The 22769-nt window shown below is 35.6% G+C and overlaps 1 protein-coding gene across 4 annotated transcripts in view; it reads right to left on the bottom strand.

The window, feature by feature from the left end:
- LAMA2 (laminin subunit alpha 2) overlaps positions 1 to 22769 on the bottom strand; it is a 609036-nt gene that overhangs the window by 152785 nt on the left and 433482 nt on the right. For all 4 annotated transcript variants that reach the window (XM_042939791.1, XM_042939793.1, XM_042939792.1 and 1 more), the window contains 3 exons: positions 20707 to 20793; positions 16232 to 16425; positions 36 to 178 (listed from right to left, as the gene is read on the bottom strand). In XM_042939791.1, the coding sequence (XP_042795725.1) occupies positions 36 to 178; positions 16232 to 16425; positions 20707 to 20793 (424 nt within the window). The remainder of the gene's footprint in view (positions 1 to 35; positions 179 to 16231; positions 16426 to 20706; positions 20794 to 22769) is intronic.

Below are 22769 nucleotides of genomic sequence, written 5' to 3'. Positions count from 1 at the left end.
TTTCCCTGGCTCTTACTGTCACTGCTCCAACCTACCTTTAGTTCTTGAGTCCTATTTTCAAGGCCATACAGCATCGTGTATGGGGCAGGCAGCGGGCCAGTGAGGTTGACGCTCATGGCCATCTGCTCCAGGCGAGCCAAGTCACCGAGAAGAAGGCCCGTGCATTCATCTCCACAAACTGTGAGAGGGAAACAACACAGAATATTTACTTCTGTTAAGTATCCCAGGCAGATGTTCAGAGATTTCAGCTATGAAATATTTTATGGCCCAAGTATAATTCTGCTAGAGATGCTGCTGCTCATCTTAGATAATTAACGCTTTCAGATGGATGACAGTTGGAAAAAAAAAAAAAAAAAAAAAAAAAGAAAAGAACAACAGAAGAGCAGACATGCCTGTTGCCCAGAAAGCTGAAATATGGACAGCGACATAAGCTGAAGAACCAAAGAGGAGGAGCAAACGGATTTTGAGGGAAACAAGCATATTGCAGAAGTACGAGAGGTAAGGCGTGCAACACAACATTATAAATGTTCCAGAATTTCTGCATAAGCAATCTAGAGGACATCTGGAACTAGGAAATAAAACATGCTCCAGTGTCTAAAAATGCATGTGGAGTATCTGTAGCAACTGGGTCTCTACCCACTTTGCGTACCGGGTACACCGCATATCCCCAAACTGTACAACGTTTCAGCTTGACAGCTACTGAAAAGAATTATTTAAAAAAAAAAAAAAAAAGAAAAGGGAAAGAACTTTGCTTTTTATAATTTGTGGTCTTTTGCTCGTGATAATGTATTGATTTATTTACTTACTTACTTACCTATGTACTTGCCAACTTCTCTTTAGGCTTTCAGCCCATGAGCACCCGTCATTCCACATGCTCTCACAAATTCCTGCTTTGCTAATTAACCCCATCCAGCCTTGTGGCTAAATTATTGTGAAGGGCCAGGAAAATGTTATTCCTTAAGCAGCCCAAAGTGTTAATGTTCTATGTATAATATTTCCAACAATTAGAAAGAGGACTACTCAAATTTGGTGTGGTAGATGGGGGGCTGGTGGTAGAGTCATTAGAGCGAAAAAAAAAAAGGATTGCCTTTTCATTATTAGATTCGTTTCATAAGCAGTAGGATTTCTACAATGAAAAGACATGAATTCTTTTGTAGGATTTTAAATATATCCGTAGTCAGTTCGAACTTTTCAGTTCAATTGTTTTTTTCCTCTACCCTTTGCATCAGAGCAGTGAGATGCAGCTTCTCCATGCCAAGGAGCATGTCCTACCGTGTTTATGATATGCATTTATGGATATGGTTATAATTTCCAGCATATATGCAACAGAAGGAGGTATCAAAACTATGCATATTAGAAGAGAGGTAAATACGTAACATGGAAGATACCAAGCCTGGAGCGGGTTTGGACCATGCCCCAAATTGGCAAGAATTCAATTAGGTCTCTTCACAGCACTCCCCTGAGCTGCCTAATGGAGAGAAAACTATTAACTGAAGCTTGTAACTAAAGAGAAGTAGTACAGAGGGTGATTTTTTGATAGGACAGCAGTTAGAGGTGAGTTACAATATCCCCTCACAGGGATTAAACTGCCCCAGCAGGGCTTTTAATAAATCAGCTCCTTACAGGTGATACCTGCAACTGTACAGCTGCACCTGCAGGAGCTTCTCCAGCGGAGTGAACAAAGAGGCTTTGGACGCAGGAGCCGAAGTGTGGGACTAGAGCTGTGTTCTCTTCCTCTTCTGCTAACCAGAATGAAAGGGAACTTGCTCTGCATGGAAACTCAGTGTAAAGAACACAGCATCGCACCTTCCCGCTCCCAGTTCAATGCGAGTCCTGGAGAAGCTTTACCACACTTGTCTACATGAAACACTCACAGAAAACACAACCTGCAACATAATTAGGTGCCGAACTGACTGTGCCTAAACATCAAGACACAGTCTGGTTCTCAAATGTTAGTGGGTCTCAAAATCATCTGAAGAATGTTCTGGCTTCTGATTCTCTGACCGAGAACGTGCTTTCCTAACAAGCTCTCAGGTAAATACTGATACTTCTGGTCTAGTGGTAACCAGATTGGCAGCAGTGACGTCACCTGGGAGTTTATTGGACATGCACAATCTTGGGCCACTCTAGATCCAGTGGATCAGAATTTGCATTTTAGAAAGATTCCCATGTGATCTATACATGTTAGTGTTTGAAAAGCAGTGCTGCAGGCTGGTTGGTCTCCATTTTGGCTGCACATTAAAGCCACGTGGGGATTTATAAAATACAGATATCCACGTTCTTCCCACCTCCAACGTCAGAGCATCTGATTTCTTGGGTCTGGGGTAAGGCCCAGGAATCAGGATTTTTAAGAGATTACAGAGGATCCTATCATGCAGCCAGGGTTAGAACCACTGTTCGAGATGATAAGCTTCAGGGATGCTTAGTCTAAAGAAGCAAGATATCATTTTGCGTGTTGTCTCCTCTGCCTAGGACACTTCTCCCTCCATCTTCCCCTATGTGGCTCCTGGATGTTCAGGTCAAGTGCTCAAGGGTTACTTCCTCAGACGGGAAGGCCATGATGACTCTGAAATTACCGTCTCCCCCAATCACCCTGGCATTCCCTTTGTCTTGGTATCTTACTAATTTCGTGTATGACTATCTTATTACTTTATGGCTTCTTCCACACCAGAGAAGGGACCTCAATCACCTTTGGTCACAGTGTTTAGGAATGGTGCCTTGCACATAGCAGACATAGTGAAATATATTTGCTTACTACTATCTTTGTAAAGAAGAGCAAAAAGTACTTTGGAGAAGATCAAAGTGTTAGAAGAAGAGAGGGAAATGGAGGGAAGGAGGGAGAGAGGAAGAAACAGAGTGGTCAAACAGGAATTGTCTAAATGGAAGAAAGTGATAATGAGATGGGAATGAGAGAGCCACACAGATAGGTGAGGAACAGGAGAACACAATAAAAACAATGGTAAAAGAAAACTGTCTTGTGATTAGAGAGGCGGAGACCACGAATGTCGGGAGATGGTTGTTACTATGCCCGCATAAAATAATTCAGTTTCTTTTTCTTTTGAGGTAATTCAATTTTGACCCAGGAAAGAGTTATTGGGCTGGAGGAAGGGCAAGAAAAAAGATATAAAATCTTATCAAGAAAGAAACAACACAGACGGGTTACAGACCAGATAAAGGCAATGCTCGATTCTGGAGTGGATTAAAAATGGTCACCACTTCTTTCCTGCTCTCCCAGTATGAGGTGGGGTCCATTTCTCTCCCCTTGAATCTGGGTTGAATTTATGACACACTCTGACCCACAGAGGGTGTCAGAGGAATACCGTGGGACTCTTGAGCCACAGCTTCAAGGGGTTCAGCATTTTCTGCTTTCACATTCTTGGAACCCTGCAGCCTTATGAATAATCCCAGATGAGCCTTCTTGAGGAAGAGAGGCAGCTGTGAGCAAGAGAAAGGCAGGCCCCACCATTCCAGCTGTGGCCCCATTGTGTGAATAAGGCCCCCCTGGCATGACAACAAAAGAACTGTCCATTGGAGCTCAGCCCAAATTGCCAATCTACAGAAACCCGAGGATATATACAGTTGTTGTTTTAAGCTATTGGATTTTGGAGTGGCAGCGATACACAACAGGTACTCTGTCCCAAGTTTTGTCAAGTGTGATTTAGAGTTCAAATTCAGATCAGGGACTTACGAGTTGAAATTCACAGGCTAAAAACAAATACTAGTAAAGATGATTAATTTTATTAAAAGTTAGGAAGGTAACAGAGGTTCCTTTCCCATTGAGGCCAAGTTCATCATTGTAAGAAAGTTCCATCCAACTTCTAGTGAAGATGGATTTTGGGCAGATGTTCCCAGGATGTAAGCAAGCAATATGCTCTTTTTCACTTTCACGATCTTGAAAGATACTTCACAATAGGATGTCTCGCCATGCTTTTTAGGGCAGTGTGTTCTTCAGGAATCCTTTGCTAACCCTTTCTCTAATGTATTTATAATTGATAACCTACCTATTTCCAAGAAGAAATTGAGCCAATTCACTGACAATAGTGTGGCTAGAGGCTCCTCACTGATGGCTCCAGAAATTTCCAGGGAAGAGTTTTCTCAGTGTTTACTTCATACAAGAATAAATGAAGCACTGGAATGCAGAACTAGATCTGATTTACTGTAATACACTACAGAGTAAATTGGTGAGCTAGAATGCCAAGAGGCATGATAAATACTGATTTTTCTCTCATTTATTCTACCCCCTGCCCATCTGTTTTGGTTCCTCATCTTCAGTTGTTGAAATGAAAATGTATTTAATTGCTCTTCCAAGGATTCATACATTCCATTTTATGTCTCTGTGTCCAAAGGTCTATTATTATCTCATGTGTTATGGTCTCTGCATTTGCTTTTTGGGGAACAAAGTATGAGCACATTTCCATAAGTGAGAGGGAAGTTTTATGGTATGCTCCAAGTAATATAGTAACATCTGTCCAAATGGGTCAGAAAGACTTATGGATATGACAGCCATGGGGATTTTTTCAAAGCTTCTATATAAGTCTAGTTCATGCAGTTATAAGATAAACACATACGGAAATGTGCCTTTTACATAATGGTTGGCTATTTTATTTTGACACAAAATATTTTACTTATACCACAAGTTACTTTTATTTGCCCTCAAAAAGTCTGAAATGTCTGGCAACAAACACTGAAAGTGGGATGCAAAGTAAAACCACATTTAATTCACTATGAGAGCGAAGCTTTGAAGAGTGTATAGAGACATGGAATACTCACGTTATGTAAACAATTGTTCTTTGATAAGGGTGCAGTAACAACTCAGTGTAAATTAAACACCTATCTTATAATCAGGACCCCAAAAGAACCTCTTCAAACCATTCTATTCAGTAAGAGATAAGGTTGTAATGTGAGATCCTGCCTAAACTGCATGGAAGCAAAAGCAAATATTTCAAGACTATGATTATATTTTGCATGACTAAATGTTTCTGAGGCTTTGCCTATAAAAGTGTCAGGATAAATTTGTGTCTAATATTAACAAATGCGGTACTAAATTCAGATCGTTATAGCTGGGCACATGTAAGGGACAAATCATACAGCTGATATTACAGATCGTTCTGCTAGCAATTAGTACAAAATACTGCATTTCTACCAGAGTCCCCCATGCATAATAACTACTGGCTTACTGTCACAAAAAATTCACACACTACATCCACACCAAAGAAGCTAAAGCTGAAATGAGTGCATGGAGTATTTTTGAAAAGGCCAAACCCATTAACCAATTTTAGGTAAAGAGACATAAATTGCCTGCTCTGATAAAATAGGGATAAATGAATAAATAAATATACATTGCTAACAAAAGATACAATTTGAGTACTTATACTCATGGTTTAATTTAACTCTTTTATATCAAGGCCCTTGATAGTTCCTAGGATATGGGTTTTATATTTCTCTCTTTTCCCTTTCCCCTTCAAGAAGAAACTTTTAGAATGGCATATACCTAGAACTTATTATTATGTAGAAATAATATCTTCTAAAATTTGGTTTTAAACTGATTGAGAAGAGGTTGTTTTGCCTGTTATTTCTTTGAATAAAGGAAAAGGTTCTGTAGGCTTTAGATGAGGCTGATGAATTTGTTCATGTACCAAGTTATTTTATATATTGTATATAATTTATATATTTGATATATTATATAAATTTTTACATATTAATTTTAACTTAATTTTTAATACTTATATATATGTTCAAAAAATTCTGTACATAAGTGCATATATATGTGTGTACATATATAAATGTGTGTATATGTATTTATATATATTTATATGTATATGTATGTGTATGTATATATATACGTATATATGTGCGTATATATATATACATACATATATACGTATGTATATATATAGATACATATGTGTATATATATATATGTATATGTATATGTATATATATAGAACACAAGTTCAAAATGGCTCAAGAATGGCGTATATTTTCCAAAAAAAGAGGAAACTTTTTTGCAAGCTCTATAATAATATGGGATAGTAACTTTTATTTATATAATATTCACTACAGAGCACGCAATATGTTCTTTCTTGCCACCGTTATCTCATTTAATGTTCACAGCAATTCAGTGAAATAAATACTATTAATATTCTCATTTAAAAGATGAGAAAAGTAGTCATAATCATCACATTTATGAGTCTATAAATATTGCCATGTGAAAACTTAAAGGAGAAAATATAAGGTGGTCATAAAGGGCATTTTCAGTGACTTGAAGAGCCTAGAATTAGAGATAACTATAGACAACCAGAAATCAGCCAACCTAAATATTTCATCAGAAACTGATAAACTGCACAAAACATCATGTTTTTGAAAAAAAATGGTCAAATAATAACCAGGATGACAATATGCTTAGAATTTATTGAGCACCTCTTGTGAGTAGGTTCTTCACATATGTGGATGTAGTATTTTGTTTCCATTTTACAGATGATGAAATGAGGTTTAGAAAAGATCTAGAAATGATGTCACACAACTTGTACGTGGCCAGCCAGGATTCAAATGTTCTAGAGCCATACCATGACAGCATATACTTCCTGGCATCAGGAGATGGGTCTGTTACAGGGACACCACAGAAAAGACAATTTGACTATGTTACTTATAAGACTTCCTCTAACTTGAAGATCATATGATTATATTGTTCTTCGAGGTCATTGAACTGCTTGGATCTCGAACAGTGAAAACTGTAACCAAATGGAGTTTATTCTTAAAATAAAGCCTGACAGAAATTTAAGACTGATCCTGGATATGAAGGTTCAACAGCAAAACTCCTCCCATTAATAGCACAGCTTTCTCAATGTGATCTGCAAACCACTGAGACTGAGCACCAGTAACTGGGAAAACTACCTAGAATCAGAGTGATAGTTGCTGTTCTACAATCTCATAATCCCAGACCTATGCTAAGAAGGTTGACAAAAGTCTCAAAGCATCTTTTACTAACAAAACAGGTGCCGATAAAGTACAAACAGGATGAACAGAAGTTGCTTTTATAGATTCCATGATTTCTTGATTTGAACAACCTATGGCAGCTTAGAGATGTAGAAAACTACAGTAGACATACTGGCTTTTGAGTCCCACTAGGGATTAAGTGGGAGCAGAAAGAGGATGGCATTTAAAGGGCTAGGATGGAGGGTGATCACATGTCCCACAAGCAAAGCCATAACTCATTAAACAGCATCAGGAGGTCAACGGATGTTTTCTCAACATCTTTTATTAGGGAATGTCTCATTTTCTTTACAGCGACCCACCCCATTTCACTATCTTCTTCCTACTCTCATTTACAGGGAGCAATAATTGCCATTAGCAATCATCTCTGATTACAGGAGTGCAGCCGTGTTGTAGTGACAATATACGGGCCTCTGCATTATTGTGATAAGATCCTTGCTGACAACTGGATATTAAAAAAAATAATCTTGACCATCTCTGCAGATCAGTGTCAATGTAGGATGAAAACTCAGACCTTAGCTTTCACCAAGTGGCTGAAAGATGTATATTTTACAGAATTAAGGTGTGCTTATCACATTTAGCTAGGTTTACACCTTAGGTTGCGGATAAAAAACACACTTTATGATTGCTTTTGCAAAAGTGGCAAGCATAACCTCATCTTAAATGTTATATTTTAAATACATTTTAATTTATTTTAAATAATAAAGGTCTTATATTCCTAATACTCACATGTAATGAATAAACATAGGAAGCATCAATTTCATATTTGTAAAATCCTATTTCAGGCATTTTTGATGGAATAACATCTTGCCAACAGCTCCTAATTTTAATTTCTGTTCTCTATAAGAGTAATATATTTTACTATGCGACTCATAATCTATTTTAAACATCACATGAGTTGTTCTCTGTTAACTACTAATCTGTAGAAAATAGGATGTGAACAAATCTAACTCTTGTGATTCACAGTACAAAACTTTACTATTAAATAATGTCTTTCTTGCTCATTCTCAAATTTCAGAAAGGCAGGCAGTTGTTCTCATTTTATAAAATGATATGTAAATTGTAAATGAGGGATGGAAGAGGAGGTTGGATTTGTAGTAACCCAACGTACTAAGAAGTCCATCCTGATTTGGAAAGTCCAACAGATGTGTGTTCAGAACTCACCTACATGGGTAAGGGAAGAACATACTGTAGTGTCATCCCATATTATTCCTATTAGAAAAAAATAAAAAGGTTCTGAAAGTTATCTGAGCATGCAGCTAGTGTGTTTTTCACTTGCATAGATGGCAGGACTCCACATGACAATCTCTGATGAATAAAAATCCATTATAACTGCCACATAACTATCATAATGTTTTAAATCTTAGAGAAGAGGGCCTCAACAGTTAGCAGGAAAAAAAAATCTATGTACATATTGACATACATGTATATTTATATGTGTACTCATATATTTAACATTTTTAATTGTTAGCACATTTTATCTTTATTCTTTGTTGCAGTAACACCGGCTCTAGGCTCAAGAAGTAAATGAATAAAGAACTGAGTTAATTAATGTTGAATATACTGGGAAACCCATGTTTGCTTTCAGTGTTTTGCATTGGTAGTCAGCATAGAGGAAAGTAAGATTTCCAAGACAGACCTAGTTTCAAATCATTGCTCTGTTGAAAAGTCACTGTGAACCTTGGAAAAATCACTTAAATCACCTAAATTCAGTTTTGTTATCATAATACAGGGATGCTGCAATAATTAAAAGGAAAGCAAATAGTGCTTAATATAGCATCTGGCAGATGGTAAACTCCCAATACAGGTGAACTTTTAAGGAATTACTATTATGATGAACCATGTGTGGTGAAGGGGGCTTTGGAGGACACCTAGAATGATGAACCATGTGTGGTGAAGGGGGCTTTGGAGGACACCTAGAATCCGAAGGCATATATATTGGTTAGCTATGACCAGGCACTGACTCTGATTGGTGAGGTTGACTACGTTGGTGGGTTGAATTTGGCTCACAATGAGAGACTCTGCTCTGTAAATATTTACTATTAAGGACATAGATTACTTGTTTAAATTCCTCATGACAGTAATGGAAATTCCATATATAAAAGGCTTACGTCCTACAAGAAATTCACCATTTGGATCCCATAAGATTGTAGCTTGCTCACTGGCAATTGTCTATGGCAGCTACAAGTCTATTTTAGGGACTTAGGTCCTCCAGAGAAGCTTGTCCATGATTTCTGAATTTGCTGTGTTACACAATCTCTACAGCACAATTTTACGTCCTTTGTTAAATAAATTAATTGTGTAACTAACGTTACAGTGAGTATATAGACTCTTTCCACCAATATGCAGCTCTCTTGAGATAATGCAATAATCATGCCCAGGTCATTTATTGTGCTTTTGTCTATTTTTTTTTTTAAATATACAAGTTCACAATAGGGCCAAATTAAATTATGTTTTCTAGAAAATTAACCAAAGAGAGAAAAATTAACTATCTAATGCACACTACTCACCTGAGTGCGTATTATCTAATAGGAAAAACAAGTTATTTTTTATAATCAGTACCATCTTAACAACAAGCACCACTTTATCTCCTTTCTTAATCAAGACAGCATGGGCTCTAAGCTCAGAAGAGGTTTTTCTCAGAAGACATTTCTCTTACTACATCCATATTCTCTTACCCAAACCAGGCTACTTTCATCCACTCCCACTCACAGGCCTTATAAAATTCCACTGTAATCACATGTGATAAACAGCTCTGCAGATCAAACATGCCAGGTGAATCATTCTTTGGTTTCTTGTTCTGATTTAGCTTAAGGATATAGAAAGATATTAAAAAGAGATTTGAAGGTAAGTCAGTTATGTCCTTATTTGTGTCTTGATTAATTATCTCACTTCAAAACCTGTAGTAGAAACTGAGTCCTGGAAAAGGCCAACATAATAGAAGCATGGTATATTTTTTCTCAACAGGAAAAAATTTTTAAATATGAGAAAAGAAGAAAAGTCTAAATATATTCTATGCAACAATTCTTACAGTTAACCTAATAAAGGGTAAGGAATAACATATCTATAAATCAAAATCAGTAATATTTAACAGCAACGTAAGGAAAATCTACACGGCATTTATAAAATAAGAATATGTCTTATAAATATCTTAAAATGTAAAAGAAATATTTATTTATAAAATAATTATAAACACATAAGAAAAGGTGTCTACCCATAAAAAAACCTCCATAACTTAACACTTCTTTGGTACAAGAAAAACATCACTATTAATTAATCCTCCAGAAAAATATTAAAATTCCCTGGACATAGCAATTGAACTGAATACCATGTAGAGCAATGGGAAATACATTTCTCTGGGGGACAAGAATAATGCAAATAAACATTATAAGGCTAATGTAACTCTAACTGACGTATTGGCACTTTTGTTACCACATGGGACCCTGGGAGATTTAAAATGTACCGATGTGAAAGAGAAAAAAAATGAGTTGAATTTTCTTATAAATTTATGTAAATGCATATAAAGTATTAATCACCAACAGAATAAGAACATAGAGCCACTGTTGTTGACGGGCAGAATGACAAATGTTCAGGAAATAATCCCATTATTTTATCTCTTACAGACTTTAATGTATTATTGCAATTTTTGTGCTTCACATCAAATGTGATCTTTATACTTCAAGTTTACTTCTGGATAATTCAGAAAATAGATGATTTAGGGATAAGTGGGTGACTTAGTCAGTTAAGTGTCTGACTCTTGATTTCAGCTCAGGTCATGATCTCATGGCTTGTGGGTTGGAGCCTCATGTTGGGTTCCACACTGACAGCACAGAGACCGCTTGGGATTCTTTCTTTCTCTTTGCCCCTCCCCCACTTGCTTGTGTGTGCATGCACACCTTCCCTCTCTCTCAACATAAATAAATAAGTTAAAAATTTTTCTGAAATAAAAGAAAATTGATAACTTAAAATTCAAGGACTGTTTACATTAGAGTTTATATTTGGAGCATCTATATAGTATCTAGTTAAATATATCAATGTTAATAATCTAATTTGAAAACAATATTGAAAGTAATGCAATTACATTAGAGGTCCAGTCCAATTATCATTAAAATATGTTATTATACTTGAAAAGAGTATATACATATATGATCAATAACTGAATATGATAATGTGTATGTATATTATATGTTACACTTTATCTTTCCCTCCCTTCAACCTTGAAATTTATTTTTATTTTAAATTTAATACAATCTCATGATTGAAATGCATTGAAGAAACAATTTAAGAACCTATGTCCCTAAACATACCCAGTCTTTACCTTTTTTTGGGCATATTTTAAAAGTCAGCTTTAATACATGGAGACTAAACGATGAATTGGTTAACCAGGAAATCAAAGAAGAAATAAAAAAAATAGTTGAAAACACATAAAAATAAAACACATGGTAAAAAATCCTTGGACTGCAGCAAAAAAAAAAGTTCTAAGAAGGAAGTTTATAGCAATACAGGCCTACCTCAGGAAACAAGAAAAATCTTAAATTAACAACATAACCTTACACTGAAAAGAGCTAGAAAAAGAAGAAAAAAATAAAACCCAGAGCTAGTAGAAGAAAGGAAATAATAAAGATTAAAACAGAAATAAATGAAGTAGAGACTAAAAACAACAATAGAAATGACCAAACCAATTAGGAGCTTGTTCTTTGAAAAGATAAACAAAACTGATAAATCTTTAGCCAGATTCATCAAGAAAAGAAAAAAGGATTCAAATAAATAAAATCAGAAATGAAGGAGGATAAATAACAACTGACTCCAGAGAAATTATAGGAGAATATTATGAAAAAGTATATGTCAACAAATTGAGACAATGTAGAAGAAATGGATACATTCCTAGGAACCTATAATCTTCCAAAACTAAATCAGGAAGATATAGGAAATTTGAATAGACCAATTCCAAGTAATGAAATTGAATCGGTAATAAAAAACTCCCCCAAAACAAAAATCCAAGACCAGATGGCTTCACAGATGATTTCTACCAAACATTTAAAGAAGAATTAATACCTATTCTCCTCACACTATTCCAAAAAATAGAAGAGAAAGAAAAACTTCCATATTTATTCTATGAGGTCAGTTTTAAATGAACTTGATATCAAAACCAGACAAAGGTACTACAAGGAAAAGAGAAAAACAGGTCAATATCTCTGATGATAACAGATGCAAAAATTCTCAACAAAATATTAGCAAACTGAAATCAACAACACATTAAAAAATAATTCACCAGATGGGGCGCCTGGGTGGCTCAGTAGGTTGAGCCTCCGACTAAGGCTCAGGTCATGATCTCACAGTTTGTGAGTTCCAGCCCCATGTTGGGCTCTGTGCTGACAGCTCGGAGCCTGGAGCCTGTTCTGGATTCTGTCTCCCTTTCTCTCTGCCCCTCCCCTGCTCACATTGTCTCTGTCTCTCTCAAAAATAAATAAACATTAAAAAATTTTTTTTTAATAAAAAAAAGTAATTCACCAGAATCAAGTGGGATTTATTCCAGGGATGCAATATTCAAAAATTAATCAGTATAGGGGCACCTGGGTGGCTCAGTTGGTTAAGCATTTAACTCTTGATTTTGGCTCAGGTCCTGATATCATGGTTTGTGAGATCAAGCCCCATGTTGGGCTGGGTGCTGACATCAGGGAGCCTGCTTGGGATACTCTCCCTCTCCCTCTGTCCCTCCTCCCCCACAAATAAATAAACAAACATTAAAAATTATTTAAAAATCAGTATAATACATCACATTACAAAATAAAGGGAAAAAAACATGATCATTCCAATATATGCAGAAAAACCATTTGACAAAATACAATATCCATTCATAATGAAAACTCTCAACAAAGTACATTTAGTGAGAATATTCCTCAATATAATAAAAGCTATATATGAAAAACCAACAGTTATTCATACTCAGTGGTGAAAACTGAGAGCTTTCCCTTAATATCAGGAACAAACAAGGATGTCCACACACACCACTTTCATTCAACATAGTGTTGGAAGTCCTAGCTATAACAATCAGACAAGAAAAAGACAAAAGGCAGCCATTGGTAAGAAGGAAGTAAAAATGTCACTATTTGCAGATGACATGATACTATGCACAGAAAACTCTAAAGGCTCTACCAAAAAACTGTTAGTACTGACAAATGAACTCAGTAAAGTTGCAGGGTACAAAATTAACATATAGAAATCTGTTAGGTTTCTATGCACTAATAATGAAGTAATACAAAGAGAAAGTAAGAAAGAAATCAATCTCATTTACAATTTCAGCAAAAATAATAAAATATATGGGAATAAACTTGAGGAGGTGAAAGACCTGTACTCTAAAAACTGTAAAACATTGATGAAAGAAGTTTAAGAGGACACAAACAAATTGAAAGACACTGCATGCTCATGGACTGGAAAAATTAATATTGTTAAAATGTCTGTACTACCCAAAACAATCAGATTTGATAAAATCCATATCAAAATACCAATAGCATTTTTCATAGAAATAGAACAAATTATACTAAAATCTTCATGAAACCATAAAAGACTTCAAATATACCATGCAATCTTTAGAAGGAAGAACAAAAGTAGGAGAATCACAATTTTAGATTTTAGTATATACCACAAAACTGTAGTAATCAAAACAGTATTGTCTGATACAACAGACACACAGATCAATGGAACAGAATAAAGTGTCCAAAGAAAATGCCAGGCTTATATAGTGAATTAATCAACAACAAAGGAGGCAAAGCTACACGATGGGGAGAAGATAGTATATTCAACAAATGGTGTTGGTAAAACTGGACAGCTGCAAGCAAAATAATAAAACTGAACCACTTTCTTGTATCGTACAGAAAAATAAACTCAAAATGGATTAAAGACCTATATGTGAGATCTGAAACCGTAAAAATTCTTGGGGAAGACATAGGCATTACTTCTTTGACATTGGCCTTAGCAACATTTTTCTAGATATTTTTTTTCAGGCAAGGGAAACAAAAGCAAAAATAAACTGTTGGGATTACACCAAAATAAAAAGCTTTTGCACATCAAAGGAAACAACTAACCAAACTAAAAGACAACCTACTGAATAGGAGAATATATTTGCAACTGATATATCTGGTAAGGATCTAATATCCAAAATATACAAAACACTTCTACAACGCAACAGTAAAAAACCAAATAATCCAATTAAAAATCGACAGAGGACCTGAGCAGACATTTTCCCAAAGAAAACCTACAGATGGCGAACAGACACATGAAAGGATGCTCAACATACTAATCACCAGGGAAATTCAAATCAAAACCATGATGAGATATCTATCACCTTACACCTGTCAGAATGGCTAGAATCAAAAAGACAAAAAATAACAAGTGTTGGGGAGGATGCAGAGGAATCATTGTTCACTGTTGGTGGGAATGTAATCCGTTGTAGTCACTGTGGAAAACAGTATGGAGGTTCCTCAAAAAGTTAAAAATAGAGATACCATATGATCTAGTAATTCTACTGCTGGGTTTTGGCCAAAGCAAATGACTCAAAAAGATATACACACCTCAATATCCATTGATAGATAAATGTGTAAAGAAGGTGTGGTATATATACACAGTGGAACACTACTCAGCCATAAAGAAGAATGAAATCTTGCCATTTGTGACAATCTGAATGGAACTAGAGGGTACTGGACTAAATGAAATATGTCAGAGAAAGACAAATACTGTAAGATTTCACTTATAAGTGGAATCTAAAAAATGTAGCAAAAAACAGACTCTTAAATACAGAGAATAAACTGGTAATTGGCAGAAAGGTCAGAGGAGGATGTGTGAAATAGATTAAGGGGATTAAGAGGTACACATTTCTAGTTATAAAATAAATAAGTCATGGGGATGAAAAGTATAGCATAGGGAATATAGGTAATAATATTGTAACAATGTCATTTGGTGACAGATGGTGACTACACTTATGGTGACCATTGAGAAATGTACAGAATTGTTGAATCAATATGTTGTTCACTTGAAACCAATATAACATTGTATGTTAATTATACTTCAAAAACATACATTCATACATACATGCCAGCCAGCCTTAGCTTTTAAGATAACTCTCATAAAACTGGAGCATGAACAAAAATTCTAATTAAAATGCTATTAAGATTTAGACACACATAAGATGTTAAAACCAGAAATACTGGCATGCATAAATACACTAAAATAGGTAAGTATTGAAATAAAAGCTACTCCAAAATTTTACATTTCTATTTTTTAAAAATTTTTTTAAATCTTTATTTTTGAGAGAGAGAGACAGCATGTGAGCAGGGGAGGAGCAGAGAGAGAGAGGGAGACACAGAATCTGAAGCAGGCTCCAGGCTCTGAGCTGGCAGCACAGAGCCTGACGCAGGGCTCGAACTCATGAATCATGACCTGAGCCGAAGTTGGACACCCAACCTACTGAGCCACCCAGCCCCCCCCCCCATTTCTATTTTTTAAAAAGTAATTGAGACCACTAATGTAAATGCCCTCAAGGCAAAGAATTGCATAATAGCCCCTCCCTAAATTTATAAACAACCTAATTTTAGATTATAACTTGTATCACCTATTATATTTAACTCTGATATTCAGTGTACTTTCTGTATGGCATTGCTGAATCCAGTAGCAGTTATAAAAAAAAAAAAAAGCGCAAACTGTTCTCCATTTATTATACCTATAGTGAAAATACTCATTCACTGTCACTGCTTCCAGGATCTGCAGTTCAAGAGAAAGTTTTGAAGCAGTATGCCCGTGGATTTCTCTGCAAGCTAGGAAAGAAAAGTCAGTAGTAATTCAAGGCCTAATGTGTCTGTCCAGCCTATTACAAATCCAGGAGGATTCTGAAAAATGGAATGAACCCAGAGCTTTAATCTGTCACAAAGGCTAAGCCAACCCTAGGTAAAACTGCAAACTCTGGGATGGACAAAATAAAATAAATTACGCCTCCAACAGCTTTGTTGTACGTCTTCCGGTAACTGACTAGAGCCTGCTGAGGATTTTCTCACCTCTCTTGGCTCAGTGGGATACAGACAAAAACAGCAGGCAAACAGCATAAGGTAGATAGCGTCAGAAAGAATGAAGAATAGCATTAGGTACTGCAGAGAAAGAAAGAAAAAAGGGTCAGTCTTTCTCATTGGAAAGGAGACAGAAATGGAACCAAGGCCCCCAGAACTAACGGCGGAGTTAGTATACGTACACACGCACTCCGTGCTCTCGCGCGCATGCCAGTGCTTGCAGCCGTCACACTTCCGCCCTGTGGCTCCAGGCCGGCACGTGCAGAGCCCCGTGATAGGGTCACAGGGGACGGGCAGCGAGCCATAGGGGTCACACTCACATTCTTGGCAGGAACCTCCAGGGCTGCTGGGGCTGCCAGTATAGCCAGGGGCACACCTGGATTTAAATAGTGAGAAAGCAGAAGAGATTAATAATAAGTCCTGTCTCTGGTTGAACAAAACTGATACCACGAGTCAATAGATGAGGAGCCAGCAAACTTTTCCTGTAAAGAACCAGATAGTACATAGTTTAGGCTTTTACAGATCAAGATAGAAAATCAAAATCATTCAGTGAGAGAAATACATTTGCAAACCTTTTTTTTGGGGGGGGGGTTGATGGAATTCAAAACAAAATCATCATCATAATAACAGAGTATAAATTATTTTGTAATAATAATATAGTAATGTAAAATCAATCTACCAATGAGAGAAAGGAAGCTCTTGTTAAGGTATCAAATTTACCTAACTAGGGCTCAAATTTAGTGCTTCCTATCTTCATATTAATTGTAAATGTTTGCCTGTAACAACATTCTTAGTTTATAGTGCCAAATAGAATTAGGCAATGGGCCAAATTTTGTGGGTGAGTTTGCCAACCATTACTGTAGATTATAAATATTGTTTTGAAGTCTTTTTTTTAAATTAGAAATATTGACACCTGAACTTTCCTAGACTCATGTATTTAAAATCAAAATGACCAAATAATTCAACTCATTTTATTTATGAGCAAAAGAAGTAAGTTAAGTGACAATAAACTGGATTTTCTATTTAATTTTACTGGTCTTTCTATCACATCTTCCTCAAGACGGAATTTTCATTATAGATCCAAGGCAGCAGGTTAATGTTATGCAGACAAAATATATAACATTAATTTCAGAAATTAGAAAGAAAATCCAACTGGATGAACCCAAATGAAATCACTTCATTGACTATTCCACCCATTCATACATCCATTCACTTAAGTATAAGATGCTAGTAAGATCATATGCTCTGGGTTACCCAGTAGGGGTAACACGTAACTATTGGTCCTGATTTAATTGTTAAACCACTTCCTATCTTTCCTAAAAGTCTCCTGGTTTGGACTGTGTGTGTGTGTGTGTGTGTGTGTGTGTGTGTGTGTGTATCTCATCAGCAAAATATAATCAACACCCAGAGTTTTTGTTCCAGAGACAAGCATGGGAGGAAGTTGAGAGACAGGAGGAGGTTGAAGCCAAAAATTATGAACATTAGGCAGATAATCCAGAACTATCTTCAGTAGCCTGGGAGTGTGGAAATTTGCACAGTTGATTGTGAGTGTTAATTTATCCTCTGCTGGTTAGAAAAGGCAAAACAAACAAAAGTTATCTATAAGTAGGTTTTTATACATTTGTAGTTTTAATTGTTATTTTATTTCCAATGTAAGATTATAAACACTCCATAAAAGTACCATTTAAGTGAGTCCACTTAAATGATTTCTTAACATTTGCAGGTGTAAGAATTCTACTCTAACCAGGTTGAGATTGATTAAATGCTCAAAGAGTTTATTACAAAAATACCAAAGATAAAACATGGGGAGGGGTTTCTACATTACAGGAGCATTCAAGACATGTAAGCAATTTTAGACCCGAGCTGATGAACTTAGGCAGGTCGTAAGGTGATTCAGATGATTTAAGAAGCTCTCAGAAGTGGAACAAATTTATTTGGACAGTTACAATAAAAATTTAACCAAGACCTTTGGTTTAATTTAGCTGAATAAAAGCAATTTTTCAGGGAAATATAACTTTATCATTTATGTTAGAGATGAAGAATGAAAAGCTGTAACAACATTTGAGACTGCAAAAACAATTCAAGCCATTCGCTTTTGATAGTGTGCGACACTGTTCGTCTATATACTATATGAACTGTCAACTCCTATTGATTAAACATTAATGGATATTAAAAAAGTAAATTTTCTATAATCACTTTGCCTTAAGATAGTAATTGTCATTTCAGGGCACCCTTGCAGTTTTTTCTATATACCTGCTTTCATAGATAGTGGTAACTTCAATTTATAAATGTAGTATACTACGGAACATTTTTTTTCATAAATTACTGCAGATAATACCCTTGTGTCCATGGATGCTTCCAGTCATCATCCTACTCATATTTACAAGGGCATGAAATGAATATTACCCTAACCGTGAATACCAAATATTCAAATTTGGACATTACAAATATATATAGTCAAAAGTTGTACACATCTCCAAAACAAATAGAAATATTTTTGGATTTTGTATTGCTTTGAATTCTTTAATTATCAATTTCTATTGGCACAGACATTGTGAATGCATTGTCATATATGTGTGTATATATATATATATATATATATATATATATATATATATAAAGTAGTGGATACTGTTTAGATTTTCTACATATAGAATTATTTGGAAATATATTTTGCAACCTTGTAGAAACTTCATCGGAATTTATAAAATTTAATTATTTAGTTATCTGCTTATTTCCATTATTAACACAACCATTCCTGGTTATATAAAACTTTTATTTTTTAATTATTATTTTTTAATTTGAAAAATTTTAAAGTTTATTTATTTTTGAGAGAGAGAGTGAGCATGAGCAGGGGAGGGGCAGAGAGAGAGAAGGAGAGAGACAATTCAGGCTCCACTGTCAGCCCAGAGGCCTACATGGGGCTCAAGCTCATGAACTATGAGATCATGACCTGAGCCAAAACCATGAGTCAGACGCTTAACCAACTGAGCCACATAGGTGCCATATATATATATATATATATATTTTGTAATAGAGAGAGAGCATGAGCAGGGGAGAGGAGCAGAGGGAGGGAGAGAGAATCTTAAGCAGACTCTACGCTCAGCACAGAGTCCAATGCCGGGCTCAATCCCACAACACTGGGATCATGACCCAAGCCAAAATCAAGAGTTGGATGCTCAACCCACTGAGCCAACCAGGCACCTCCAAAAGAAGACTTTGAAATGGGTGATGATTCAATTAATTAATATTGGTTTATGTTTGCAAAGAGATTGATAATTTAAGGAAGTGCTCCTAGAAGAACCCTGCAAAGGAGTGGGTAAAGCAGGACATGGAAAAGAAAGGAAACAATGGTATGATTTCAGGTGATGTCCCAGTCTTAGCCTAATACCATGGAAAGCCTGGAGTAATTATAAGCATAAGCATAAGCATGTGGACTTTTGTACTCCCACATTGGAGGAACGTGGGGTAAATTCTCAATCATTTTTGCCCCTCTTATGGGAGATGAGGTTTCCATGTAGGCATGTAGGCAGGGCACCAACAGTATCCTCTACACATTTGATCTTCACAATTTTAGTGTAAAGTAAGTAGACCATAAGCTATTCTGATACTGAAAAACGGGTCCTAGCTAAGTTGGTAAAGCTAGACTATGTCCATGGATAAAAACTTTATATTGTTATCAATTAATGCTAAAGCTATCATGTGTGCATAATATAGTTAATATTAGTTACTTTAGAGATAATACCTAAAACATACTAAAAGTGGTAGTGATATGCTTCAATATCCAGGATACCGATCTTATGGAAAATATGGACCCAGAAGATACTAATTACAACCTAACTAGACAGTCTGAAATTGTGCTTCTTAATTTACCATTTGTATTACAGTCAGTATTCAATTTAATAGATACATAAATACATTATCAGATTCTGTAAACAAAAAATATGGTGAACCAGAGGGGAGGTGGGTGAGGGGATGGGTTAAATAGGTGATGGGGATTAAGGAGGCCACTTGTGATGAGCAACGGGTGTTGTTATGTAAGTACTGGATCACTAATTTGTATACGTAAAACTAGTATTACACTGTAGGTTAATTACCTGGAAAAAAAATATGGTGAGAGGAAGCATTTAAATAATATTGTTTGCTCATTGGAAAGGAGCACCAAATAACAAACACTTTATTGTTTGTGTTCAAATTAAGAATGCTTGACACATTTACATTCTGAGTTATGTATATACTTGGTGGTATGGTACCATAGTGCTCAGAACAGCGACATGCACACAGATAGATTCAGCCAATATTTTCCAGTGCATTAAGATGAGAATTATGTGTAACTAGCTTTTTATTAACTACTGATAATATGCACATATATAGATATGTGCACACTCAAAATATACATGTGCACTAAATATAGCTATGTAGATATGTATACACTAAAACCTAAACTATGTAATTGTGAAATAATTTGGAAACTTTGAGAAAGTCGAAGATGGAAATAAACAACTCTCTTCGGAGATAGCGTATAGATATAAAAGTAAAAATAGTTTTGAAGGCGTATGAACTACTAAGGAAAATGAAAACAAGTTATGAAAATAATGAATACTTTTCTATTGTGATCTGTTACTGTATGATCTCTATGTTTCGTGACAGTTCGTACCGTTCACAGTACTGGCCTTCGTATCCTCGTGGGCAAGCTGTGCAGCGGTAATCATCGAGGCCTTCCATGACACAAGAAGGGCTGAAACTGAACCAGAAAGGGGAAAAAAAGATTGTAAAAAATCTTTTAACCTATTTATTTTATAGATTTAAGTAATTCTATCCATTATATAGTCGAGTGAAACTTAACTTGGGGTGGTTATAAGTGCTGTATTTTATAATATAAATTTTTATGTAAAAGTAGGATGTCACAACTAAATAATGCCGATAATAGTCAACAAGTAAGTATGGTTGGCTTTCAATGAATTTGCAGTGCCTCGCACTGTGTAAACATTTTGAAATTTTAATAATTCTATGACAAGCATAAAAATATTAAACATCCAGCAAAAGTGTCCTATTTCTCATGAATTGAAAGAAAAGTATGACTAGAATTAGTGCACATTTGTCTGATAGAATATTACTGAATATTTTCCAAGTAAAAAAAAATGGTCCTAAAACCATATAATTTTTTTTCTGAAAGCTCAACCTAAATTGCCACTAGCCTTTGAACACAAAGTGTGAATAAATATTTCACTTAAAATAAGAGTGCCTTTTCTAATTTACAAACGGATTTCAAACTAAGTTTATTTTAAACACAAAGTAATGTGAGTTAATGTAAGAAGGGAAGGTGCTCTACATGAAAATGAGTAAGAATTTCTGATAATTTTATGATCTTTTGTATTAAGTAGGTCTTATATAATTTGCCCTGTTCTCACTACTGACTGGTAGACCACAGCCTATCAGAGTTTCTGATCATCTTACCCTACAAAAGAAATACTTAGCAAGACTTGAAAACTAACCTGCGCTAACATTTTAGGTTGTTACAAACTTCTTTCAAATATAAGTCGAGGATTCCCACTAGGTAACACTGCATGGTGCACTGGAAACTTAGAAGGAAAAATATATATTTGTTACAAAATGGTAATGCTGCAAACTCCATTCTTTTTCTTGGTCCACTAAAGAAGTTTATGCTGAAAAAGATAGATGGTGTATACACCAGGGCCACAACTCCTTTTGGTCAGGTGCCATTTGGACCCTATTTTAACCATCTTCTAGCACACTGAATCAATAGTGCATGAATGAGTAATAAACTCTAACCTTTGCGAAAGAGGTGAGCAAATTGATCTACTACTCACAAACTCTATCCTTCACAAAATAGATCCACAAACACGTAATTGACACATTCTGGCAAGCTTTTAGCTCTTCAAGCTAAAGCTTGATGCTGAGTGCATCTGTACACACACACACACTCCTATGTCACATTTCAAACTGCTTATCTATCTATCTATCTATCTATCTATCTATCTATCTATCATCTATCTATCTACCGATAGATAGATACTTGGAAACAAATTTTTACACATTTCAAGTGAAACTCTAGAGAGCCAACATAATTAAATTATATTCATTTACAGTAATATATCTATCTCAATTACTATGCAAGGATGTTATAATTCTCCTTGAATAGTTGATATAAACTTTTTTGAGTTATGATACTATGGTGGATTGAATGAAGTCCTATATCATGTGTAAGGACTTAATGAAGGAGGGTGTAGGAATCATAACTTACTGGAAGTTAGAGTTATTCTTTCTGCTCCCAACTCCCTCATCTACACTCAATCCTCACACTGTCTGCGGGGTCACTCTGAAATCCTTGTGCTTTTTTCTTGGGGGCTACCTTTTATATTTCCTTATGTTTGCTAATTCCAAATTTGCCTCATTAGGGTTTTTAAGATGTAGAGTTTGCCAGTCTATGTTGTTCTTGTGGATACTACAGAGATGAATTGGCTTTCCGGGTACCACCCCCTTCTCCTTTTTTCTATGTTCATCATTGGTTCTTTAACAGTCTCCTCTGCTGCAGGTTCCTATACATCATGTCCTTGACCTCTTCATGGGTCTCCCAGTTCAGTCTTCAGATTTCTTCTATCCTGTCCTGTCCTCTCTCCCCTAAATGATCTCATTCCATCTTAAAACCTTTGCATCTACACTAATAGATCTAAAGCTGAGTTTCCCCCTCCTAAAAAT

Source organism: Panthera leo, chromosome B2, assembly GCF_018350215.1.
Source record: "Panthera leo isolate Ple1 chromosome B2, P.leo_Ple1_pat1.1, whole genome shotgun sequence".
NCBI lineage: Eukaryota > Metazoa > Chordata > Mammalia > Carnivora > Felidae > Panthera > Panthera leo.
The sequence above is the reverse complement of the archived record's forward strand: the minus strand, read 5'-3'. Positions and strand labels throughout refer to the sequence as shown.